Here is a 21,859-nt window from a genome sequence, read left to right on the forward strand (position 1 = left end):
TATCTGCATCACCACTGGGTCTTTTGGGAAAGCTGGATTTTTTTCTAGCTGCCGCTGAAGAAACTGGAGGAGACACCGTAGTGCTTGTGACACTTGCCAACTTGCTCACCAGTAGTTATTAGCATCTTTTAAGATCTGGGTCAGTTGGAAATAAAGACACAGCATACGACTTAAACCTAGGATCAAGCACGGTTGCTAAAGTGTAGTGATCAGATATCAAGATCATGGCCACCCGTGGATCCTGGTGAAGCAAATAAAGGACTTGATCTACAAGTCTGGCATACTTTGCGGATTTGCTTTGTTTAATCTCCTCCTTCAATTTCTCCAGCTGATTTTCCAAAAGCCTAATTAGAGGAATCACCTTACTCAAGCTAGCAGTGTCCGCACTCACTTCAAGTGGTTTGAGCATCTTGTACAAGACAAAGTACTCTCCACTGTGTTGGGCTAAGGTACATTCCCCCTCCTCTCCCAATGTCATGGCTTGTTGTATAGCTATGGATGGCTTTTTGCTGTTCCTCCGTCCGCTGAAGCATATAAAGCATATAAAGGTTGGAGTTCCACCTTGTTACCACCTCTTGTTTCAGTTGATGGCAGGGCAAATTAAACTGTTCTTGCAGGTGCTGCAATCTCCTGCATGCTGTTGCTGAATGCCAAAAATGTCCCGAAATTTTTACACAGACAGAATTTCCTGCATGCCCCTGTCATTTTTAAAAAAATCCTGCACCACTAACTTGATTGTGTGAGCAAAACAGGGGATGTGTTGAAATTCACCCAGCTGAAATGCTTTCACAATATTTGGCATTATCAGAAATCACAAATCCTGAGGTGAGTTCAAGTGGGGTAAGCCATGTTTCTATGACATCTGTAATCTTTAGTTTGCCCACTACCGCTTGTCCACATATCTGTGGTTAAGTGGACAGTTGTTACAATCGCATTTTGTAGGGTAATAATTAGGTTCTTTTAAACGTCCTGGTACAGCCAAGGAATGGCTTTTCAGGAAAATGAAACCGGGATGGAATTTGGTACCGGGGACACAGGACATCAATTAACTTTGTAAAACCCACTACATTAATTGCGGATATTGGACGCAGATCTAATACTAGCATAGCTGTCATGGTGTCAGTGATCCACTGTACGACTGGGTGAGAGATTGTTTAACAGTCAATTGTTTTGTTAAACTACTACTAGTAATCTTCTTGGTTCACTTCTAGGTTGAAGATACACCACAGGCCTAGGACTCAATGATTCTTCTGAGGAGTCCTGGAAAGGGGATGAGTCACCTAGCAAATTGGATGCTGAACTACCTCTGATTATTACTGTGGATATTGACGATGAAGGTGTTGACGGTGGAGATTGCAGATGCTGGGATCTAGTAGAAAGAAGGAAAGTAGCTGATGCTGGACTGCTTGTTGTTATTTTTAGCACCAGTTTGTGATGTTATAAAATACTTCTCATGAGCTCACTGCAGTTGACATAATAGTGTGGAGGTTCCTAGATTCTTTACGTCCCTAACTCTCATTACTGTGTTTCCACAATGGCTACAGATGGCTTGACAAATGTTGTCAGGATTTGGGTAAAAATAATTCTAGACATAAGAGGTGGATTTGTTGGTCCTATGCCCAGGCATGAAAATGGCCTTCTTCTTATCATGGCCAAGAGCTGCTTCCACTGGTACCTGACTTACACAAACAACATCCTCAATATCCTCATTAGTGCCAGCGTCAGCTACAGAAATATCTCCCTCATCCTCTTGCAATTCCATGTTGGCATCCTCAATTTCTATGTCATCAGCAATACTTATGCTACTCATCCCCACAAATACAGAGGGAGCAGAAACTGTGGTAGGCAGCTTCTCTGAAAGGGCAGGCTCACACATAGCACTTGTGGACATACTCAGACTCTCCTCAGGGATTTCTGAAATTTGTGTTTCTGAACGCACAGTTTGATCTACTGCCTTAGTGGTTTTCAGTTTTTTTTTACACTTCTATAGTCTGAGTGAATACCGTATTTCTTTCATTGCCATGAGAGGCATAAGATACCTCACTGACAGTTGCAGAGCCACCACTCAGAAATAAATGCCAAGGCCTGAGCCTTTCCTTGCACTGCGTGTGGTGAATGGTATGTTGCCAATTTTCTGTTTTTCTGCACTAATCTTTAGAGGGTTTTTTTGTCTTTACCCCTGTGAAATCTCGATTTTTTTATTTCAAATACCCTATTTTTTTAAAGCCTCTACGCCCTTGAGCATCAGCTTTAAATGATAGTGAAGGACTAGTTATCGTCATCATGACTGGTTCCAGCAGCTGCAGGGCTAGCTACTTCTGCTCTTCTCTCGGCTCTTGTCGTGATCCATATTGATGAAAACACTCAAGTTGTACAAAAATGAAGTACTACTACTAGTAGTATGATGTATTTACTAATCACCACTCACTGTGGAGTCACAGTGCTTGTATACACAGAGAGCTACGGCCTGCAGAGTCACATTACTTGTATATGCAATGGGCTATGGCCCAAGGAGTCACGGTGCTTTTATACACAGAGGGCTACTGCCAAAGGAGTCACGGTGCTTTTAATTTATACACAGAGGTCTACTGTCAAAGGAGTCATGGTGCTTTTAATTGCTACTGCCCATGGAGTCACGGTGCTCTTATACACAGAGGGCTACTGCCCAAGGAGTCATGGTGCTTTTAATTTATACATAGAGGGCTACTGCCCAAGGAGTCACAGTGCTTTTATACACAGAGGGCGAATGCCCAAGGAGTCATGGTGCTTTTAATATATGCATAGAGGGCTACTGCCCAAGGAGTCACGGTGCTTTTATACACAGAGGGCTACTGCCCAAGGAGTCACGGTGCTTTTATACACAGAGGGCTACTGCCAAAGGAGTCATGGTGCTTGTATACACAGAGGGCTAAGGCCCAAGGAGTCATGGTGCTTTTAATTTATACATAGAGGGCTACTGCCCAAGGAGTCACGGTGCTTTTCTACACAGAGGGCTACTGCCCAAGGAGTCATAGTGCTTTTAATATATGCATAGAGGGCTACTGCCCAAGGAGTCACGGTGCTATTATACACAGAGGGCGAATGCCCAAGGAGTCATGGTGCTTGTATACACAGAGGGCTAAGGCCCAAAGAGTCATGGTGCTTGTATACACAGAGGGCTAAGACCCAAGGAGTTATGGTGCTTTTATACATAGAAGGCTACAGCCCAAGAGGTCACGGTGCTCTTATACACAGAGGGCTAAGGGCCTGATTCAGGAAGGAACACAAAGGAGAGAACGCATGAACTTGGCCAATGTTTTTGCACTTTGCATGCGTATGCATCGCACTGCGCGTGCACGAACTAGCCAGTGCAATCGGGTTAGGGTACGCAGAATTCATGCAGTGTATATGCAGACCATTCCGAAATTGATTGACAGTGCCGTTTGTGGGTGGTGAACGCAGGTTTTATAACACCGCTATAGGGGCGTGCATAATTAAGGCAGTGCGGCAGCATACATAGCCATACCGTAAGCTGTACACAGGAAGTGTTCAACTTTCTGCGGCAGGTCAGGTCAACCACTATTATGCTAATGGGTCTGATGGTTCTCGATGTTACTGATGTTTACGCTATATTGAGTGCTGATCAGGCTGTGAGTAAAGGGAGATTGGCGGCTTAGTATGGGACTGGGCGTCTGTATCTTGTGCTGCGGTCTCTGTGCATATGCATTGATTAGCATAGTCTTGCAGCAGATGGGTGCGTGCGTCTGCATCCATGCGTTCAATCGGGCCCTAAGGCCCAAGGAGTCACGGTGCTTGTATACACAGTGGGCTACTGCCAACAGAGTCACAGTACTTGTATACACAGTGGGTTACAGCCCAAGGAGTCACGGTGCCTGTATACACAGTGGGGTACAGCACCAAAAACTAAGTGTTTTTATTTATTTTTTACTGTTTAAACTTTTAACTTTCTTGAACGTTTTTGTTACTTTTTTAAACTTTTTTTTGTACACACAGCCACTTGTAAGTCTGGACACAGTCACTTTAATCAGCAGAGTATAGCGCAGTATACATCAGTGTGCAGTGTGCCCCCTTACACAGTCACTTTGCCAGCACAGCCACTTGTGAGTCTCTGTACACAGCCACTTTCAGCAGAGCAGTGTGCAGCGCGCGGGGCGTGTGAGTGAAATGGAGCCAAGTCCCGGTCTTGGTGCCTTATGTAGATGTGAACTCTCGCGAGAATCTGATGTCAGGAGGATGACGTTCGGCCTGGCAGTGGGATCACCCGAGCCGCGGCTTGGGTGGACTCGGATCCCCGCTGTTCGGAGCAGTTTGAATTCCACAGATCCGAACCGCTCATCCCTAGCTGGAAGTAAGATAAGGAGAGACAGCATGGTGACACAGTGGTTCGTTTTTCTGCTTCACAGTGCTGACGCCAATTCAGTTCCTACTAGGAAACCATGGAGATGTAGTTAAAAAGCCTGCGGACGGGATTTCGGACAGAGATATACCGAAGCTGAAATCCCAACTGCTGGCAAAATGCCGATGGTGCTATCCCGAATGAGATCAGGATAGCGGCGTCAGCATCCCAACCGTCTGGACGCCGGGTAAGTATAACTGTCTCCTGAGATTGGGGGGGGGTTAAGTTTAGGCATCCCCCGGGGAGGGTTAGGGTTAGGCTACTGGTAGGGGGGGTTAGGGATAGGCACCCCTGGGGGGAGGTTAGGGCTAGGCACCCCCCGAGTGAGTTAAGCACCCCCCGGGAGGGTTAGGTTTAGGGTGCTTAGGGGGTTAGGGTTAGGCGGAGGGGTGTTAGGGTTAGGCACCACTAAGGGAGGATAAGGGATAAAGGGGGGAGAGGGGGAGGGTTAGGGTACTTACCACCCCTGTCAAGATCTTCAGTCATCGGGATGCCGTTGACGGGATTTGAGCCGTCTGTATTTCATACCAAACCCGCAGTATGCACCCGACCCAGCCATTGAGATTTTGGATAAAGCTAGAGGCCTGGTGCCTGTGTAATGAACACCTATTTGGTAGTATAATTAGAAAACTGATTGCCCAAATGTGGCTTTGTAGGTTTGCTGAGTGAGGGTCTATGGAAGGAATTTGATATGTATCTCAATCCTACACCACAGCACCAAAATTTCGCTATGGTGTCTGTTGTTTTTGTGTTAGTACTGAAGGATAGGATAGATAAACAGTGGTTAGCTTTCAGCATGATGCAAATATTATTGCCCCTGTATTTTCCTTTATATATGAATAGTACTACTGGGGATTATTGTTATCGTATAATTAACATAGAAATGAAATAACTAAAAATGTAAACAATGCCACCTGTTAAGCCACCCATTGTTTGAATCATACATTATGCTAATTCACTCACTTAACTACTAACTAGAAATAAACACACGGACACCAATGTGGAAGGAAAAATTGAAAATTGCACAGTCCAACAACATTTTTAATAATTGCATATAAAACACTTAGACGGGTTGGTGGGTGGGGTTCCAAAACTGGAAAAGAGAAATATGGTTCCTCTTCCAGACTATTTATAATGAATAGTAGGGGCCTTGCCCCTTATTACTGCCATAGGCTACTATTTTGATGGACACATTCCTGGCTACGCCCCCTCCTCTCCTTTAACCCCTGGTGAACTAGCAATATTCCATCACTAAGGGTGCTTATCTTTCCTCAAACTTATTCACGTATTCAGATCTATTAGCTTCTGCATCAGACTGCTTCCTGGTAGCTGGTGTGGGGAGAGGTACCAGGTACCTGAATCATTTTGAAACAAAGGGTAAACGCTATACTAATTGTACAGTATAAGTAACTTCCCCAATAGTTACTGGTCTTCCAGTGTAGAAATCTAATTAAGATGATTGAAAATTCTCCATGCACTAAGCCAGGGCTGGCTCCAGGGGTCTGAGCACCCTGTGCTGGCCCGGTAAGCTGCGCCCTGAAATCGCGTGTGATGAAGGCTACGTCCCCTAAGTGGCGTTATTTAGAGGCATGCTCGCATGGCACGCCTCCAAATAACATCAGGCTAGGGGTAAAGCCCAGCCCTCCATCACTGACTGGGCTTCCCCAGCCCTCTCCCGTCAGTGAATGGATGCCGCGCTCATGCGCGCAACATCCATTCACACTCCGGTGGTCCGGCACCCCCGCAGCTGCGGCGGTAGGGGTCCTCAACCTCCCGATTTGACCACCCGTGGGCCACTTCGGCCAACGGGTGGAACAGCGGGATGGTACTGTCCCGCTGAAATCGGGATGTTTGGGAGGGGTGTGCCCTCTATGGGTGGCGCCCCTGTGCGAAAGCACAGGTCAAACACCCCTAGAGCCGACCCTGCACTTAGCTGTGTAAAGGAGAAAGTCAATGTGGAGAGGTTAGGGAAGGTGGTGGTATTGAGATAGTGTGTGAGTGATAATAGTAATATTGTAGTGTGGGAAGAGCTAGGTGGCACTGCTGTAGTGTGGGCTTATGGGTAGTATTGATGTAGTGTGTGAGTGGGAGTGATATTGCTGTAATGTGGGGTTAGTGATTGTACCCCCATCTCTGAACAGCGCCCCTGGTAAGTATAATCTTGACCAACCAGTAGTTACTGCCCTGGGCACTAGTATAAATGTTGTATGGGAAGAGGGTGGAGACATTGCTGTAGTGTGGGATCAGGGGTGGGGCTGCTGTATTGTGTGGGTGGAGGTTGTATTGCTGCAGTTTGGGGATGATGGTAGTATGAGGGTGATGGTGGTATTGTTGTAGCGTGGGTGGGGGTTGTAGTGCTCTAATGGGGGTGTAGTATTAGTGTAGTGGGTGGGGGTAGTATTAGTGTAGTGGGTGGGTGGTGGTAGTATTAGTATAGTATGAGGGTGGTGGTAACATCGTGGTAGTGTGAGAGTGGTGAACTTGCTGTAGTTTTAGAATGTGGATGAATGTAGTATTGCTCAGGGCCGTAGCTAGGGTAGTGTGGACAGTGCCATCGCACAGGGCACCACAGGTCAGGGGGCGCTGTTTGGGCCTTTCAAATTTCTGTTTATTATCATTCTTGCTTGTAGCTTCCTCTTATTTCATCCCCAGCATCTCCTGACCTCTCCTATCTCTTCCCTGGCCCTTCCCCATGAAGTCATGGCCCTTTTTTGGGTGCCTTTGATAAATGCGGGGGGTGCCAATGCTCTTTCTGGCACAGGGCACCAAAAAGTGTAGTTACAGCTCTGGTATTGCTGTAACATGGATAGATATTAGTATTAGAGGAATGCTATTGCTGTAGTACGGGAGTAGTGCTGGTTTTGTAGTAGAGTGGTGATATTGCTTTAGTGTTGCCCTGGTAGTATAATTTCTGTACTGGGGGGAGGGGCTGCTGGTAGTATTGCTGTACAGTAGGAGGGTATTATTGAAATGGGGAGGGGTATTGCTGTAATGTGGACTGGCTGAGGTATAGTTCTGTAATGTGGATGTCTGGGGTGTAGTGCTGTGGAGGGGTTAGGGTTAGTACAGTAAGTATGGAGGGGTTGATTGGTAGTTCTGTTATGTAGAGGGGCTGGGAGTAGTGCTTTAACCTGGAGGAGCACTGCTGATTGCTGTAGTATATGTGGAACATTGGGTATTAATGTAGAGGGTTTTTACTTGATATAATGTAATGTCTGGGCCATTAGCGGAAATATATATATTTGTTACATGTGTATTCGACCACATTTACTGACAATTTGCCATACCTACCAAGGGACCAATTACAGAACATTTTCCAGTGCCCCTGATTTACAGATATAGCTCAATCTAAGGGCCTGATTCAGAGTCGCACAGAAAACGTGGCTGTAGGTGTGGGCAGCCACAGAAGAATGACTTACTACCTTATAATAATGTCAGAATCTGTAAGGATAAAGCAGGGGGTTTGTGCATCTACTGTATAAGCAGGAAACCATGCTGCCCAATGATATTATGCCACCTGACGCAACCGCCATCATTAGTATTGGCGCTTACACCAGCCCCATGCTAGGTACAAGAGAGAAACAGGCTTCCCTTCCCCAGACACATGACTCAGAATCACAGGGATCATAACAAACATGCCCACGGCACTGCCATGGCACTCCTGTAAGTCAGTGCGGTACTACACTCTTGCATTTTTACCACTCAGAAATGCCCAAATTCACAGAATGTATGCAAAAACCTGGTGTTTGTGTCTGTGATCAGAGATCCGTCTGACCCCGAACCAGCCCCTAAATTCCTAGGGCCCTACTATACATAGATCAATTTAGGGAACTCACAAGCAGCTAATCTATAATCATAGCTTAGATACCTTGACAACTATGTATTGTAGAAACAAATATGTTGCCTGGAGAGAGAGCTTGTAGCCGGCTACACATAACATGGCTTCATTTTCTGCACTATGTGGGCAGCACATAAGTTGGTAACGTTACATTGCTCCCAACCAATAATGGAACAGAAAAAAATAATAACCTGATTTTCTAAACGGCTCCAAAGAGCTTGTGTAGGCCGTACTTTCCTGTAGGACGTACACGAGACACTGGGATCTCAGCACAACAACTGCATTGTGGCTTCCTACATGACAACCATATGCAACATACTGTGTAATTTGGCACTGTGTTATTATACCTTTCGGGAACATAATTAGATGGAGGCTGTGTGAGTGTACTGTATGTTCAAAAAGTTATTAAACGTTCAGTAAATAAGACATGATAAAAAGAGCAGAGCAAACAAACTATCATAACAGCAACCATCACATGTCAGAGCCATTCATTGAAGGTTGTGTGATAGAGGGAACTAGACATATAGAATGCACTCACCTGACCCACTGCCTGGAGGTTGTAGCAGGAAACATTCTTGTTGTAGGATTCTCTATACAAAACAGCCCCGACAAGCCAGCAAAGGGCTAGCAGCAAGTCAGAGAGATTGAGGTAGAAGAGCGGCCGAACCTAAATGTAAGAATAAGAACAAATGGTTGTCTGTGCAGAAATCACATATTTTCCAGGTACAGTATACAGAGTATCAAAAAACAAGGATAGTGGTGCGCTGCACTGGTCACACACAAATAAAATGTAACCTTTATTAAATTCCATATAAAATTATAACAAACATATAAACCATAAATAGGGGAAATATTAAAATAGAAAACAATAATAATTTTTCAAATAAGTGACAGGGACTGTCTGAATAGACAAAAAGGGAGGTTATGCACAATTATTCACTAGGTGTATAAGCAGAAAATATGTTTTGGTCAGATCACATAATGTTACCTGCACTATTGGCAATTGTAACAGTACACTGTATACAGCAATATAGAGAAATTAATAATAAAGTAACAAAAAATAGAAAAGTAAAATAAAACCAGTAAGTTACAAAACTACACTGAAAATATTAAATGGGACATTTTACACCATAACATACAATGTTAAGATATTAAAAATAAAAATAATTTGTGAATATACAATATGTACTTCCTCATTAAATTTCTATTCGCGCAAGTGCACCTATACAACTACCTCGCATATATACCCAGGTGCATGCCCACATTCCTGTCTTTGGATTTTTTTTCCAAGTGTGATTTATTGCCCCTAAGGGTCTATTTTGCAAATATAACCATTATATTATAGCTAACTGTTGCTTAGATACACTCACTAGTACTCCAACAAGTACATGATTTTATATATGATTATTCACTTCCGGTGGGCTGGGTGAGGCAGTCTTCAGTCTACACTTCTAGCCCTCTCCGCTAGGGTTTGGTGTAAAATGAATAGTGCCAAAACTATATCTCCAGTCAGCGTAAAGCTGGTGACACTGGATGTGTGATATAAGCAAGTCGGATGTGGTGTTGTAGACAGAAGACTGCATACACCATCCACTGGGGATGCTGAATCAGACCAAAAAAGTACTCTTTATATTAAATCTACTATAAAGTAGATCTAGCCAACTGTTAGATAAATATAATAATTACATGTGCATGATTAGTATATGTAGCCCTACAAAAAAAAATCAAATTGGGCTTTCATTTGAGACTTGTATGGGATAATATCACCAATTTCATAATTACACTCACACAGTTCTCTTACCTCTGGTAATTTTACTGAATTCTGAAACACAGTATAACCAATGACTGAGCCAGAACCTACAATACTAGAAAGAAAATTATGTAAATAAATACAATTTTCTTTTTACAAACTAAGCATCTATACAATAAATACTGTAGTTAGAAACTGAGGGCCTGATTCAGAGCTGCTCGTAAGCGGACGCTCATTCGCTTTGAGCGATGTTCGCACAATTGCGCCTGCATATGGGTCGTAATGCGCATGCGCAAACCAGTCATTGCGGTTGGAAATCGAGCGCCCGCAAAACAGCGAGGGGCTGCTAATTTGATTGACAGAATGTACCGTTTGTGGGTGGTAACAGGGGAAGGTGCTTGAAAACGGGGGAGTGGAGATCCAAACGCAGGCGTGCCTAACGGTAAAAAGGGCGTTTCATGGGTGTGCATAATTAGTAAAAGAGCATCATCGACCACGTCACTCGGTTGTCTTTTAGCCTGAGCTGCTCGCAGTGATTGCGGTAGGATAAACCAACCACAAGCACTGCGAGCTGTTCAGATGCCTTTCGATGTACCCGATTAATCAAATAAATACCGGAGATGACGTGTGATGCGAACGGCAAAGGGGCGTCTTTAAAAAATAGCGAGCGCATTTTTCGTTCGCTCGCTCAGACATAGAGGCGTCAACAAACCGCAATGAGCGAGCGCTCAATTTAAATAGCCGGCCCCTTTTTAGGAACAACCGTCCGCAAATAGCATCTGGGTCTGAATCAGGCCATGAGAGCAATACAAATGCATGGAATGGTTCGGGTACAACATTTATGGTTTAACGAGCAGTTAGAATTGTGTAGTGCTGTCAGCAATATGGACTATATATCATTCAGTGTGGGCACTACAGAGTATAATGAACGACTAATAATTGAGATTCTCTGCGCTAATTAGAGTATAAAGAAGACTAGACTGAAATAAACCACAATAAGTTTTATCAAAAAATAAAAGGAAATTTAATATCCTAAAACAACAATATGACCGGTCACATAATAAATATCACATATAAGACAATGATAATGCCTACAAAAAATGAGTTTATATATACAACAGATAAATCAATGTTATACTTCAATATATATTGAAACCTGAAGGAGGTGGATCCTAAAAAACCTGGTATTACCAGTATAAAAATTTGTAATGTGTGATACTCGAGGATTGTAATTCACATCAATTGATGCAATATATTTGGAGTCCCGTAGCTAGTTCAGTAGAACTCAATCAAAAGTTCTGTGGAGCTCTGTTGGAAATCCATAATAGCAATGCTGGCTCTAGAGTATGAATCATACGGTGTGCACTGCACACATTATATATATATATATATATATATATATATATGGACAAAAGGAGACAAGGGGAGGCACTTCTCCAAATGGAGGTAACAGGCATCAACTATCTGTCAAGTAAATGCAGTCCTGTAACTCACATGTTGTGTTGAGCCTCAACCTTAATCACAAGAGTATATCAGCTGTGCAGTGTATCTGTCTCCAAGGTTCCACGATTGTCAGGTATACACGATCCTGTGGATCTCCTGATATGCCCAGCTTCCACTTAAACAGCAGTAGCGCGTCCAGCCCTGATATAAAGCATCTGAATCTTTGGGGCTCCACAGCAAGCGACAAGTGTTCAACGAGTATACACAATAATGAATGACTGAACAATAACAATTTCGTTATCATTCAGTTCTTCATTGTTGGCAAGTGGATACGCGCCATAACACAGTGTACAGAATTACTTTAGCCTTGTACAAATAGCCTTAGTTCACTTATGCACTAGTAAACATAGTTTCCAGTTTACATTGTCCAAAAGTTGTTTGAACCGATCCATCACAGAACTAACTTGATCGCTCCACTTATTACTGTAAGTGCGTAGTTAAGGAGCAATTATTTACCATAGTTAGGTATTTTATATAATATATTTTATTCCATAGCTTTGTATGGTTTTCCAGCTGCCTGAATTTATGGACTGATATGAAAGGCCAGATTAACAATGGGGTTGAAGGGACTACAGACCCAGGCCTCCAAATAAAAAGAGACCCATCATAATGACAGCCCAGCTGGCTATCCGGTTAGCCATAAATCATAAGTATTAATATTGTATTTCTATTTTCCTCACAAGATGATGCAATGTTTTTACTTTTACATATTCAGAGACACATTGGAGAAGATAGTGTAGGGGGTGTACAAGCCTATATGGCACTTTTTCCACCCACATCGTACTTGTCACACCTTGCTCACTTCTCACAATAGGCTCTTAATGATTTTCAGGCCTACCCTCGTGTGACCCTTAGGACCCCATTTAATAACAAGGGCCATGCTTGTTATCACTCATTACTAATCTTAAATGGTGCCCCAACCAATCAGCTCCTAACTGTCACTTTACAGGCTGTTTTTGAAAAATGACAGTTAGGAGCTGATTGGTTGGAGCACCATTTAAGATTAGTAACGAGTGATAATTAGCGTATCACTTGTTATTAAATGGGGTCCTTAATCCAACACGGCTTGTTGGGAGTAAATCAACTGTGCCGGATTAAATTAGGACTGTATTGTTATTTAAACATTTCATTATGTTTAGTTTGTGCTGGGATAGAATAATTTAGAGACTCGCTTCGCTTCAGTTCATCATTGTGGGGATAGTATGTTGTTTTGTGTGTAATACACGCTTCACTACTTTTAATTTATGACATTGTGATTCTTAGGAATCTACTCTGTCACATTCCATACTTTTCAATAGTTTTCTTACATACTGCACCATATGCCTGCCCCCACTTGTCTGTCCTTTCCTTCGTGGGTTAATTTAGCTTGATTGATTTGGCAGCTTTGGTAGTGAGTAAATTATTTCATCAAGTGTCATGTTTTATCTATCTATTTTGATAGCCATCTGTTACATGCCCAGGTAACACGTTAAGGCACACTGGCCCAGCACCCCCCTTTGGGTACACACACTGGCACAGCAGTTAGTGTGTGCTTGTCGTAGCTTGCCTGGTTCGGCAGAGGTTCAGTGAATGGCATGGCAGTAACTGCTCATTGTTCTGAGTTCCTGTGCTCATTATCAGATGCCCTGTAGCTTTTCTGTAAAGAAGAAAGGCATGCGGTTTGGAAAGTCTCCTGCTTAACAATTAATAAACGCCATGGCAACCTTATATAAAAGCAAGGCCTGAGGGGCTGATGATGCCAAGTGAGTACTACTCCAGTACTAGATGCAATTTTTGTTGGCACCAATCTGGTTAGTGGTGCCATCATTTTTAACAAAACACATTTTGTTTGTTATTTTTTTTCTTTTTTCCCATATTTCGCCTCACTTTACTCACTTTGCTCCCTCTCCTCTTTGAGAGGAACACAATTTTTACTCTGTTGCTCACAAACACAATATATAATTTTTGTTCTCTTTTTCTTATACTGTACTGTATATCTTATGTGGAAATGAGGATAAATTTTCAGGATACTACATATGACTATTTCTATGACATTTGTGTTCCATGTCATTACAGTGATATACTGCTTTTATAGCGAAATTCCGGGTCTCACCCGGAGGTTGGAACAGGGTTCCAATCCGGATCAGACCCGGAATTTCTCCGGCGCTGACCCAGGATATTCCTGAGTCTGCATCGTTCACACCGAATCCGTGTCTGCAAAGACTCGGCTTTTCCACCGTTGAAATGGACGCTTGGAGATGGTGGTATCTCCAAGCGCCACTAAAGCCGGCCAATTGGCAGGCATGCGGCACGATCCAGGTCACCCTGATCCGGATCGCGCCGTTTACACTGCAGGGTTTCACAGGTTATTCCTGTGTTAAACCCTGCAAGTTACCTGGGTTGGATTCCCCTTTTACACCAAGGTGCTATCCGGGTTAACCCTGCAATAACCCGGATTTTAGCTCTGGTGTAAGTTGCTTTTTAATTGTTCTTTATTAAAAGTTATAGTTTATAATTTTGGAGTGTGCCCCTATTCCAGGGCAGTTTTCTCCTTTCAATATTGATCAAGATACTAAAAGGAAAGCGAGACAGATAATATGAATACCAATGAAGATATACAATACTGGTAGGGCAGAGTTATTAGCAAAACATAAATAAGGTTTATAAAACAGTAGAAGTATTTAATTAACAGTATAAAAAATATTTGCAACAGTATATCATTGTCATTTGGCATACATCTTTTATTGACTGATGCATATTACATATAGTTATAACAATTTTTTATATTGTTAAATACTTTTACTATTTTATCAATCTTATTGAATGTATCTTGGTATTAATTCTGCCATATCATTATTGTATATCTTCACTTGCATTAATATTAGTGCAGATCTGTCTCCCTTTCCTTTTAACATCTTGTTCAAGCATTATTAATAGAGAAAGCCTTTGCTACACATAACATAAATGGTATAAACCTTAGCCGTGAGATGTAAGTGTCTGTGATGTATGCCTGGTGCATTTGCTGCTGATACTGAGCCCTACACACCTTGAGCTCTGAATATAGACACAAATACTATTATGCGTGCAACTTTTTCAACTGGAAATTATACACATTTTGTGGCCAAGTATGCATCAGCCCTTGAGAGAACATAAAATAAAACAAATGGAGACATCATTAGTTAAGTAACAATACATTCATTTAGTTTTGGCCTTATTGTATCACTTCAGTATATTCCTTATTCTATTTTTAGCAATCACAAAGTGAACTAACTTTTTTGTGTTGCACCCCACATAATTGCTAAATGATTTGCAACTATATTTTCTTTTAAACACATCTACACACATGCAGAATTAAGTGATAGACTACAAAGTGTATGCATACGAATACAACATTAAGCATAGGAATCTGTATCGCATTGCGATAAGGGGAAGAGGGTATGTCCATTCTGGTTGATGCATCCCGGAATAGATATACCCTTGAATAGGGTGCAACTCACCTCCGTGTATTTGATGTATACTATAAAATAAAAATACCTGGAGTGTTAAGATTAAGTAAATCAATCCCAGCCATTCAGTATCAAAATATTTCCTTTAGTAATTCTGTGTTTGCATACATCAGTACTTGGCTGCCTGGAAATGTCTAATTTCTGTGTTCCAAGCCTTTCTTTCTTTGTGATTCTTACTTCTTTGATTTACTGTTGAGGGTAAATGTAATATCCTGCGAATTGCAGGCATCGGGGGGTTCCCAGTGAGTCTACAGATGTTTTAAAGTAGCAATCATTTAGAAGGCAAAACCAACTGATTTTGCCTATTAAATAATTGTTACTTTAAAACAGTGGCCAGACATGCAGAGAGCCCGCCAATGCATGCAGGTTGCAGGATATTAAATTTACCCATTGGTATGCTTATTACTCTTAGAGATTTATTCATGATGTTATTCATCGGGGTCCGAACGAACCCCGATAATTAATATTCTAACTAAAAAATGACAGTTAGGAGCTGATTGGTTGGTACTTTTTCTCTCTCCAAGCTTTGATAAATCTCACCCATTATTTGTTATCACTTCAAATGTTTTCTCATGCAGGAGTTAAATGTGGTATTGGGGTGCGCGCCTTTACATATTTGCTTATACATATTGTCATTGTATGTATTTTATGTTGGAGATTGTACCTTAGTAAAGCAGTAACCACCTGTATCCATAAGACGACACTGTACACCTGAGGAAAGAGCAAACAAATATCATTCTAGGGCAATTCACCAATTGTAATAAAAGCAGAGATGTGGAAATTAATTAAACCGACATTCTCTTAAAGATGCTCCGTGTACTATTGCTCCTCTGGGTGCTGGATGGCCCCACCCCCTGTGTGTAGCATCATGATGTCATGCGCAAAGGGGGCAGGGGCCGACCCAGAGCACATTAAAGCCCTGTTACGACACTAATGAGGGTGTAGCAGTATGTGTAGTTAGTATAGGGGGGAATTACGAGGATGTAGCAGTGTGAGTAATATAGGAAGGGGCATTTTAAGAGAGGAGAGGACCCGTGTGCAGACTCAGTGTGGGCCCCCTCCTCTCTGGAAGCGCAGTAGATTCTGGCTTGGTGCCAGAACCTACTGCGCATGCGCGGGTCTCTGGGAAAATTGTGCCAGCAGCTTATTCACGGGGACATGTGCAAGTCACGTGTACCGGGAAAATGTCCACTGCCATTTTCCCTATGATTTTTGCTGCTTACTAGAGACAGCATAGAGGTAATTATAACTATATATAGGTGCAGGGTGTGTGGTGTGGGTTCCCCTGGACCCAGGGGCCCATGTGCACCGCACACCCTGCACCCATTATAGATACACCATTGATTATAGGTGAGAGTAGTGTAGGTGTGAGGGCGTACCAATGTGAGTAGTATAGGTGGCAGTAGGGTGTGTTCAGGATATATCAGTGTGAGTAATAGAAGTGGCATTGGAGTGAAGTTGTACCAATGTGAGTAATATAGGTGTGAGCAGCATAGGTATGAGGGTGTACCAGTATGAGTCGTATAGGTGGGAGTGGGTTAGGTTTAGGGAGCATAGTGGGGTTAGGGTTAGGTTTTTTGGACGGAGGTTAGGGTTAGGCGCCCCTAGGGGGGAGGGTTAGAGTTAGTTAGGGTTAGGCACTAAAGGTGCATACACATATAACGATTTTTTTAAACGTTTTAACTATAACAACGTCGTTATCATTCAATTTCTGAGTTATAATAATGAACGATTATCATTCCCGTTTGTAGTTTGTAGTATATGTGGGTATGAGGGTGTACCAGTGTACTGTAGTTTAGATGGAAGCAGGGGAGATGCAAGGGTGTACAATGTGAGCAGTATATCTGGGAGTAGGGTACGTGTGAGGGTGTGCCAGTGTGAGCATTATATCTGGGAGTAGGGTAGGTGTGAGGGTGTGCCAGCGTGAGCAGCATAGCTGGGAGTAGGGTAGGTGTGAGGGTGTGCCAGTGTGAGCAGTATAGCTGGGAGTAGGGTAGGTGTGAGGGTGTGCCAGTGTGAGCAGTATAGCTGGGAGTAGGGTAGGTGTGAGGATGTGCCAGTGTGAGCAGTATAACTGAGAGTAGGGTAGGTGTGAGGGTGTGCCAGTGTGAGCAGCATAGCTGGGTGTAGGGTACGTGTGAGGGTGTGCCAGTGTGAGCAGTATATCTGGGAGTAGGGTACGTGTGAGGGTGTGCCAGTGTGAGCAGTATAGCTGGGAGTAGGGTAGGTGTGAGGGTGTGCCAGTGTGAGCAGCATAGCTGAGAGTAGGGTAATAAAAACATTTTTAGGGTAATAAAAACAGTTTTCAGATAGCATTTAAATATTTAAAGTAAAACATTTAAAATAAATTATTAGGATCTAGGTTACACATACATATTTATAACATGCTTGCTGTCTTTTACAGTGGAAAACCATACTTTCTTATGATATAGCCATGCAGGGGTGTAATGAGGGTAGAGCAACTGTGGTGTGCAGCTGCCCAGGACGCAAGTTCGAGATGGCATCATGACTTTAACTTGCCCAAGCAACATCGTTTTCTGTAGAGGCTTCTGTGTCTCTGCTCCCCATAGTGCCTGGGCGTGTCTGTCCAGGCACTGTACCTTAACCATGGCATTATAGAAATGTAAAAGAATAGACTTTTAATTAGAATTAGGATAGAACAAAGTGCTATAATTTGTATATATACTTAAAAAGTGACACTCATACACAGGCCAATCAGTACTAAGGAGGTCAATAAGTCTGTGTGTCAGCCTGGCAGGAGCAAATGTATTTTCACATTTATTATGTACATACATGTGGCATTAATAACTGTATGAAGGGCCCGTAGTAATGCTATCACCATAAAGGACACTACTACTATAGGGGGCACTGCTACAAGTGGCACTACTAGTATTGTGGGCAATGCATAGGGGGCACTACCAGGGGAGAGGCTGGGCAGACCCGGGTGAAGGGGGCATGGTCTAATCACGGGAGGTGTGGCCACACCCTATTAGGATTTTTTTTTAAATAAGATTTTTGCAGCGGCGCTGTGCGCTGGGGAAGAGGGCGCTGTGAGCCCATCAGCCCGGCGCAATACCACAGGGGGGCACCAGCAGAATGATCGCCCCCCCACCTCCCCACAGGCATAGGAGACTGCTGCGGCACAGCAGCGTGTGCTGGGCTGCTGTGATTTAAGAGGGAGGGGGGCAGCCCAGGTAATTTGTACCCTCTCCCTCCCCTCTCGGGACCCCTGGGCACTACTACTATTGTGGGTAATGTATAAGGGGGCACTACTACTGTGGGCAATGTATAGGGGGCGCAACTACAAGGGGCACTACTACTGCAGGCAATGTATAGGGGGCACTAATACAAGGGGCACTACTACTGTGGGCATTGTGGGTGTGGTATAAGAGATAGACAGTAATTAGTTAGATAATGTCTAGATAGACACCAGATGTTAGACAGTTAATAGTTAGACAAGGACAAAAGTTCAACACAGATAAAAGTCAGACACACTAAAGTTAGACATGTGGGTGGTGATGGGGGAGTGGTCGGCGAAATGCAGGCGCGCCTGTCCGTTTAAACGCCATTTCCTGGACGGGCAGAAATTAGCCACTGCGACGGCATTTGCAGATTGATCATACTATCACAAATGCAAAGTGTACAGGTATGATATCTTCCGAGGTTTTATTGGGCAGATTCTTCCTTACTATTGGCTCTCTACACTAACAAGGCAGTCTCATCTCTGCTGTCCTGAAGAAAATGCAAGCCCTGACTGAGATTTGCAGAATGTTTGTTTCCACACTGCACATGCTCCAGAACAGAGTATATGTAACCAGTGTCAGATTTTACCTAGGGGCTGAGGAGGCATTGGCTAGTATCAGAGCCAGATTTACACATACACATATGAACCCGAGGGTTCATGTGGGCATTATACAAAGGTGCAGCAGTATATAATGCTGGAAATTTGGTGTGTTTTGATCAGGGATATGAGGAAAAGGTAGACAGGGGAGGCAGTGCCTCACCTGCCATACACTTTTTACTCCAGTGTTTTGACTATAAAAATGATTAGAATAATACAAAGTTATTTTTTCTTATAATTTTTATAGTCACAACTTTGTAGTATACCTAAGTGTGACAGGAAAGGCTCTACAAACCTGCCTTACCTGACCGCACATCACTGAATTGTTAAGGGTGTTTCAACAGAATTGTGGAAGTGACTATAGCAAGTCGGGGAAGCTAAGGAGGAGAACAGCGCTGCAGAAGGTAAGTAATTATGGACTAATTAAGCTAATTGGAAACATCCAATTGCTTAAATAGTCTTCAGGGGGTGGTGTCCAAGGGCTTCTGAAGCAAGTCTAAAAAAAATTTTCCTAAAAATAATGATATTATACTTGCTCTGAAGCTTCGTAAAAAAAAGAAAGTGCCAAAATATAAAAAAAAATCTCACCCAATTGAATACCAAACATCTTGCACCTGGAGGAAAAGCACCGCAGGTGCGAGATGTTTGGTAAACTCACACTATATTGATTATGCTCCTAAGAGTTAATTTATAGAAATGCAATATTTTGATTGGTGACTACTGATCCCAATAAGCAATGGCAACTGTAACCTGCTTGGGTAGGTTGGCGCTTGTAAAATTACAGATGCCAGCATACCCATGACAACCAGAGCATCCTGGCACCTGTAGAACTACAGGCTCCGGCATACCCTGACAACCAGGACCCACTATCTTTCTTCTAGTACAAGCCACAGTAACAGGAGAACCCATTGAATCTTAGTCCTTTGCCTTTACTTTGCTGAAAAAGGCATAAGTCTGGCTTATCAAATTGGGAATCTCGAGCTTTTATCTGGGCCCGGAGAAAACCATGTAGATGATCTTCTTCTCCAAATATTTATAATATAGATATATGGGTTAAACTTCATTGGCATTCAAATTTTGTTAATCAGTTAGCATTCCTTGTATGAAATGTATTGGAGTACGTTTTAATCAACTTGCAAACTTTTTGCAATTATTTTGAGCAGTTTACAAGAAAAATTGCTGATAAATCCATATACAGTAAATAGTTAAATGATACCCACTCAGAACTTATGCCTTGCAGGAGATTGCATTTGCTTGCTAAGCTGGAGAAATGTATTTTTTTAAACTACTGAAGTTCTGTTTCTTGGATAAATAATTAGCAACTCCGGGATCCAGGAAAGGTGCAGGCTATACTACAGCGGTTTCAACCCAACACTTTCCAGAAATTTGGGCAATTATTAATCACAATTTAGAACTTTGCTTCTAACATGAACCAATTTAAACTTTGAAAGAAAAAAAGGAATTAATGAAAAACTTGCCACCATAGACAGAAGTGGCCTGTAAAAAACTTTCAGCACCAGTGTTATATCTGATTTTAATCGGGGAAGATTCTTACCCCTGGTGTTGGTCTCATTCACTACTCTGAGATCACTAAGAAAAGTATTGTATAAATAACTGTTAATAATAAATAACCTCTGTGTTTATTTCTCCATGATCTTTTTCTCGAATTATGACACTGGTATCCATAAACTGCTAAAAAATAAAAAATCACTACAGTAATTAAACTAAAATCAATTTAAAATCTGCTCCCTGTCATGGAAAAACACTGAGGCTTGGATGTGCTGATAAAAATATAAATTTACTAGCATTGAATACACATTTATCATACATACAACATCACAAAGGAAACATGAAAAACAGGAAAATGTATAAATAGAAATAAGGATAATTATAATAGCATTACTGCTCATAAAATCAATTATAAAACTGTATCACGTGTTAGAATAAGGGGTCTATTTACTAAGCAGCATTAGGAGACAGAGTGAAAAGTGATAAGGTGCCAGCCAATCAGCTCCTAACTGCCATCTCACAGGCTGTGTTTGAAAAATGACAGTTGGGAGCTGATTGGCTGGCACCTTATCACTTTTCACTCTGTCTCCTAACACTGCTTAGTAAATAGACCCCTATATCTCTAAATACAGATAGTACAGCGTAGCATAAAGAGTTAATATGCCAGTTGCTCCGTTGCTTCTCTGTTTGCAAGTGCAGTTAGTAAGTTTAGCTGCCAAGAAATAATCAGGTGAATAGAGGACCAGATATGTTTGAGGATGAGTCCTCTCAAAGATGTTGCAGGTTCTGTCAACAGTTTGTATTGTTTGCTTTTTTTTCGTTGCTACAAATTCTTATACTTTTAATATCTCTTAAAGCTCGGGAGGACACATATTCTACCTTTAGCCTCCGCACACCCTATGCTGGTGGACAGTCAATATGAATATCAGATTTTAAATTCTAAGAAAGTTCATATTACTCTACATTATCTCATCCATTGGAAAAGGATATGATCCTGAGGACAGATAGCTAACATATATATTCAATTCACACCACCTAAAATTAAAATGAGGTCCTGAAGTCCCTCCTTCTGAAACAAATATTTAGGGTGAGAATAAGAATGGATATAGCCCAGTGTGTAAGGATTTTGCTTTTTTGTGCGTTATGGGACACAATTCCATAGTTGTCTATATCACCCCAGAAATGTCCTGGAGACTCCTGCAATATTGTGAACCTCCCACACTTGCAGGAAAGTAAGCTATTCTCCCAGTCAGAGTAGCCAACAGACCGCGCAGTGGCCAATATACAGATACTGCCCAATAGTTGAGATCATGTGCTCGGCTGACAGGAGTGGAGTTTGTCCTGCAGAAAGCACTGATAGCCAAGGGAAAGATTTAATAACTGCACTGATTGGATAGACAGTATGTATTAATTTTAAGGGGCCTATGTATCAATCTATTTGTTTTACAAAAAATGATGCAGAAGCTGCAGTTTTTGCATAATGTATGTATTGTAGTTATGTACTAAAAGCACAATGCAGGAGATTTGAATCTCTGGC

General features: G+C 42.3%; 1 protein-coding gene across 1 annotated transcript in view; it reads right to left on the reverse strand.

Annotated features, from left to right (window-relative positions):
- Positions 1-21,859, reverse strand: part of TMEM116 (transmembrane protein 116) — a 77,308-nt gene that overhangs the window by 24,069 nt on the left and 31,380 nt on the right. Inside the window, exons 2-4 of the mRNA XM_088449092.1 lie at positions 15,637-15,683; positions 10,036-10,099; positions 8,773-8,901 (exon numbers count right to left, since the gene is read on the reverse strand). Coding sequence (XP_088305218.1) covers positions 8,773-8,901; positions 10,036-10,099; positions 15,637-15,683 — 240 coding nt within the window. The remainder of the gene's footprint in view (positions 1-8,772; positions 8,902-10,035; positions 10,100-15,636; positions 15,684-21,859) is intronic.

Source organism: Taudactylus pleione, unplaced genomic scaffold (assembly GCF_031769625.1).
Source record: "Taudactylus pleione unplaced genomic scaffold, aTauple2 ptg000479l, whole genome shotgun sequence".
Taxonomy (NCBI): domain Eukaryota; kingdom Metazoa; phylum Chordata; class Amphibia; order Anura; family Myobatrachidae; genus Taudactylus; species Taudactylus pleione.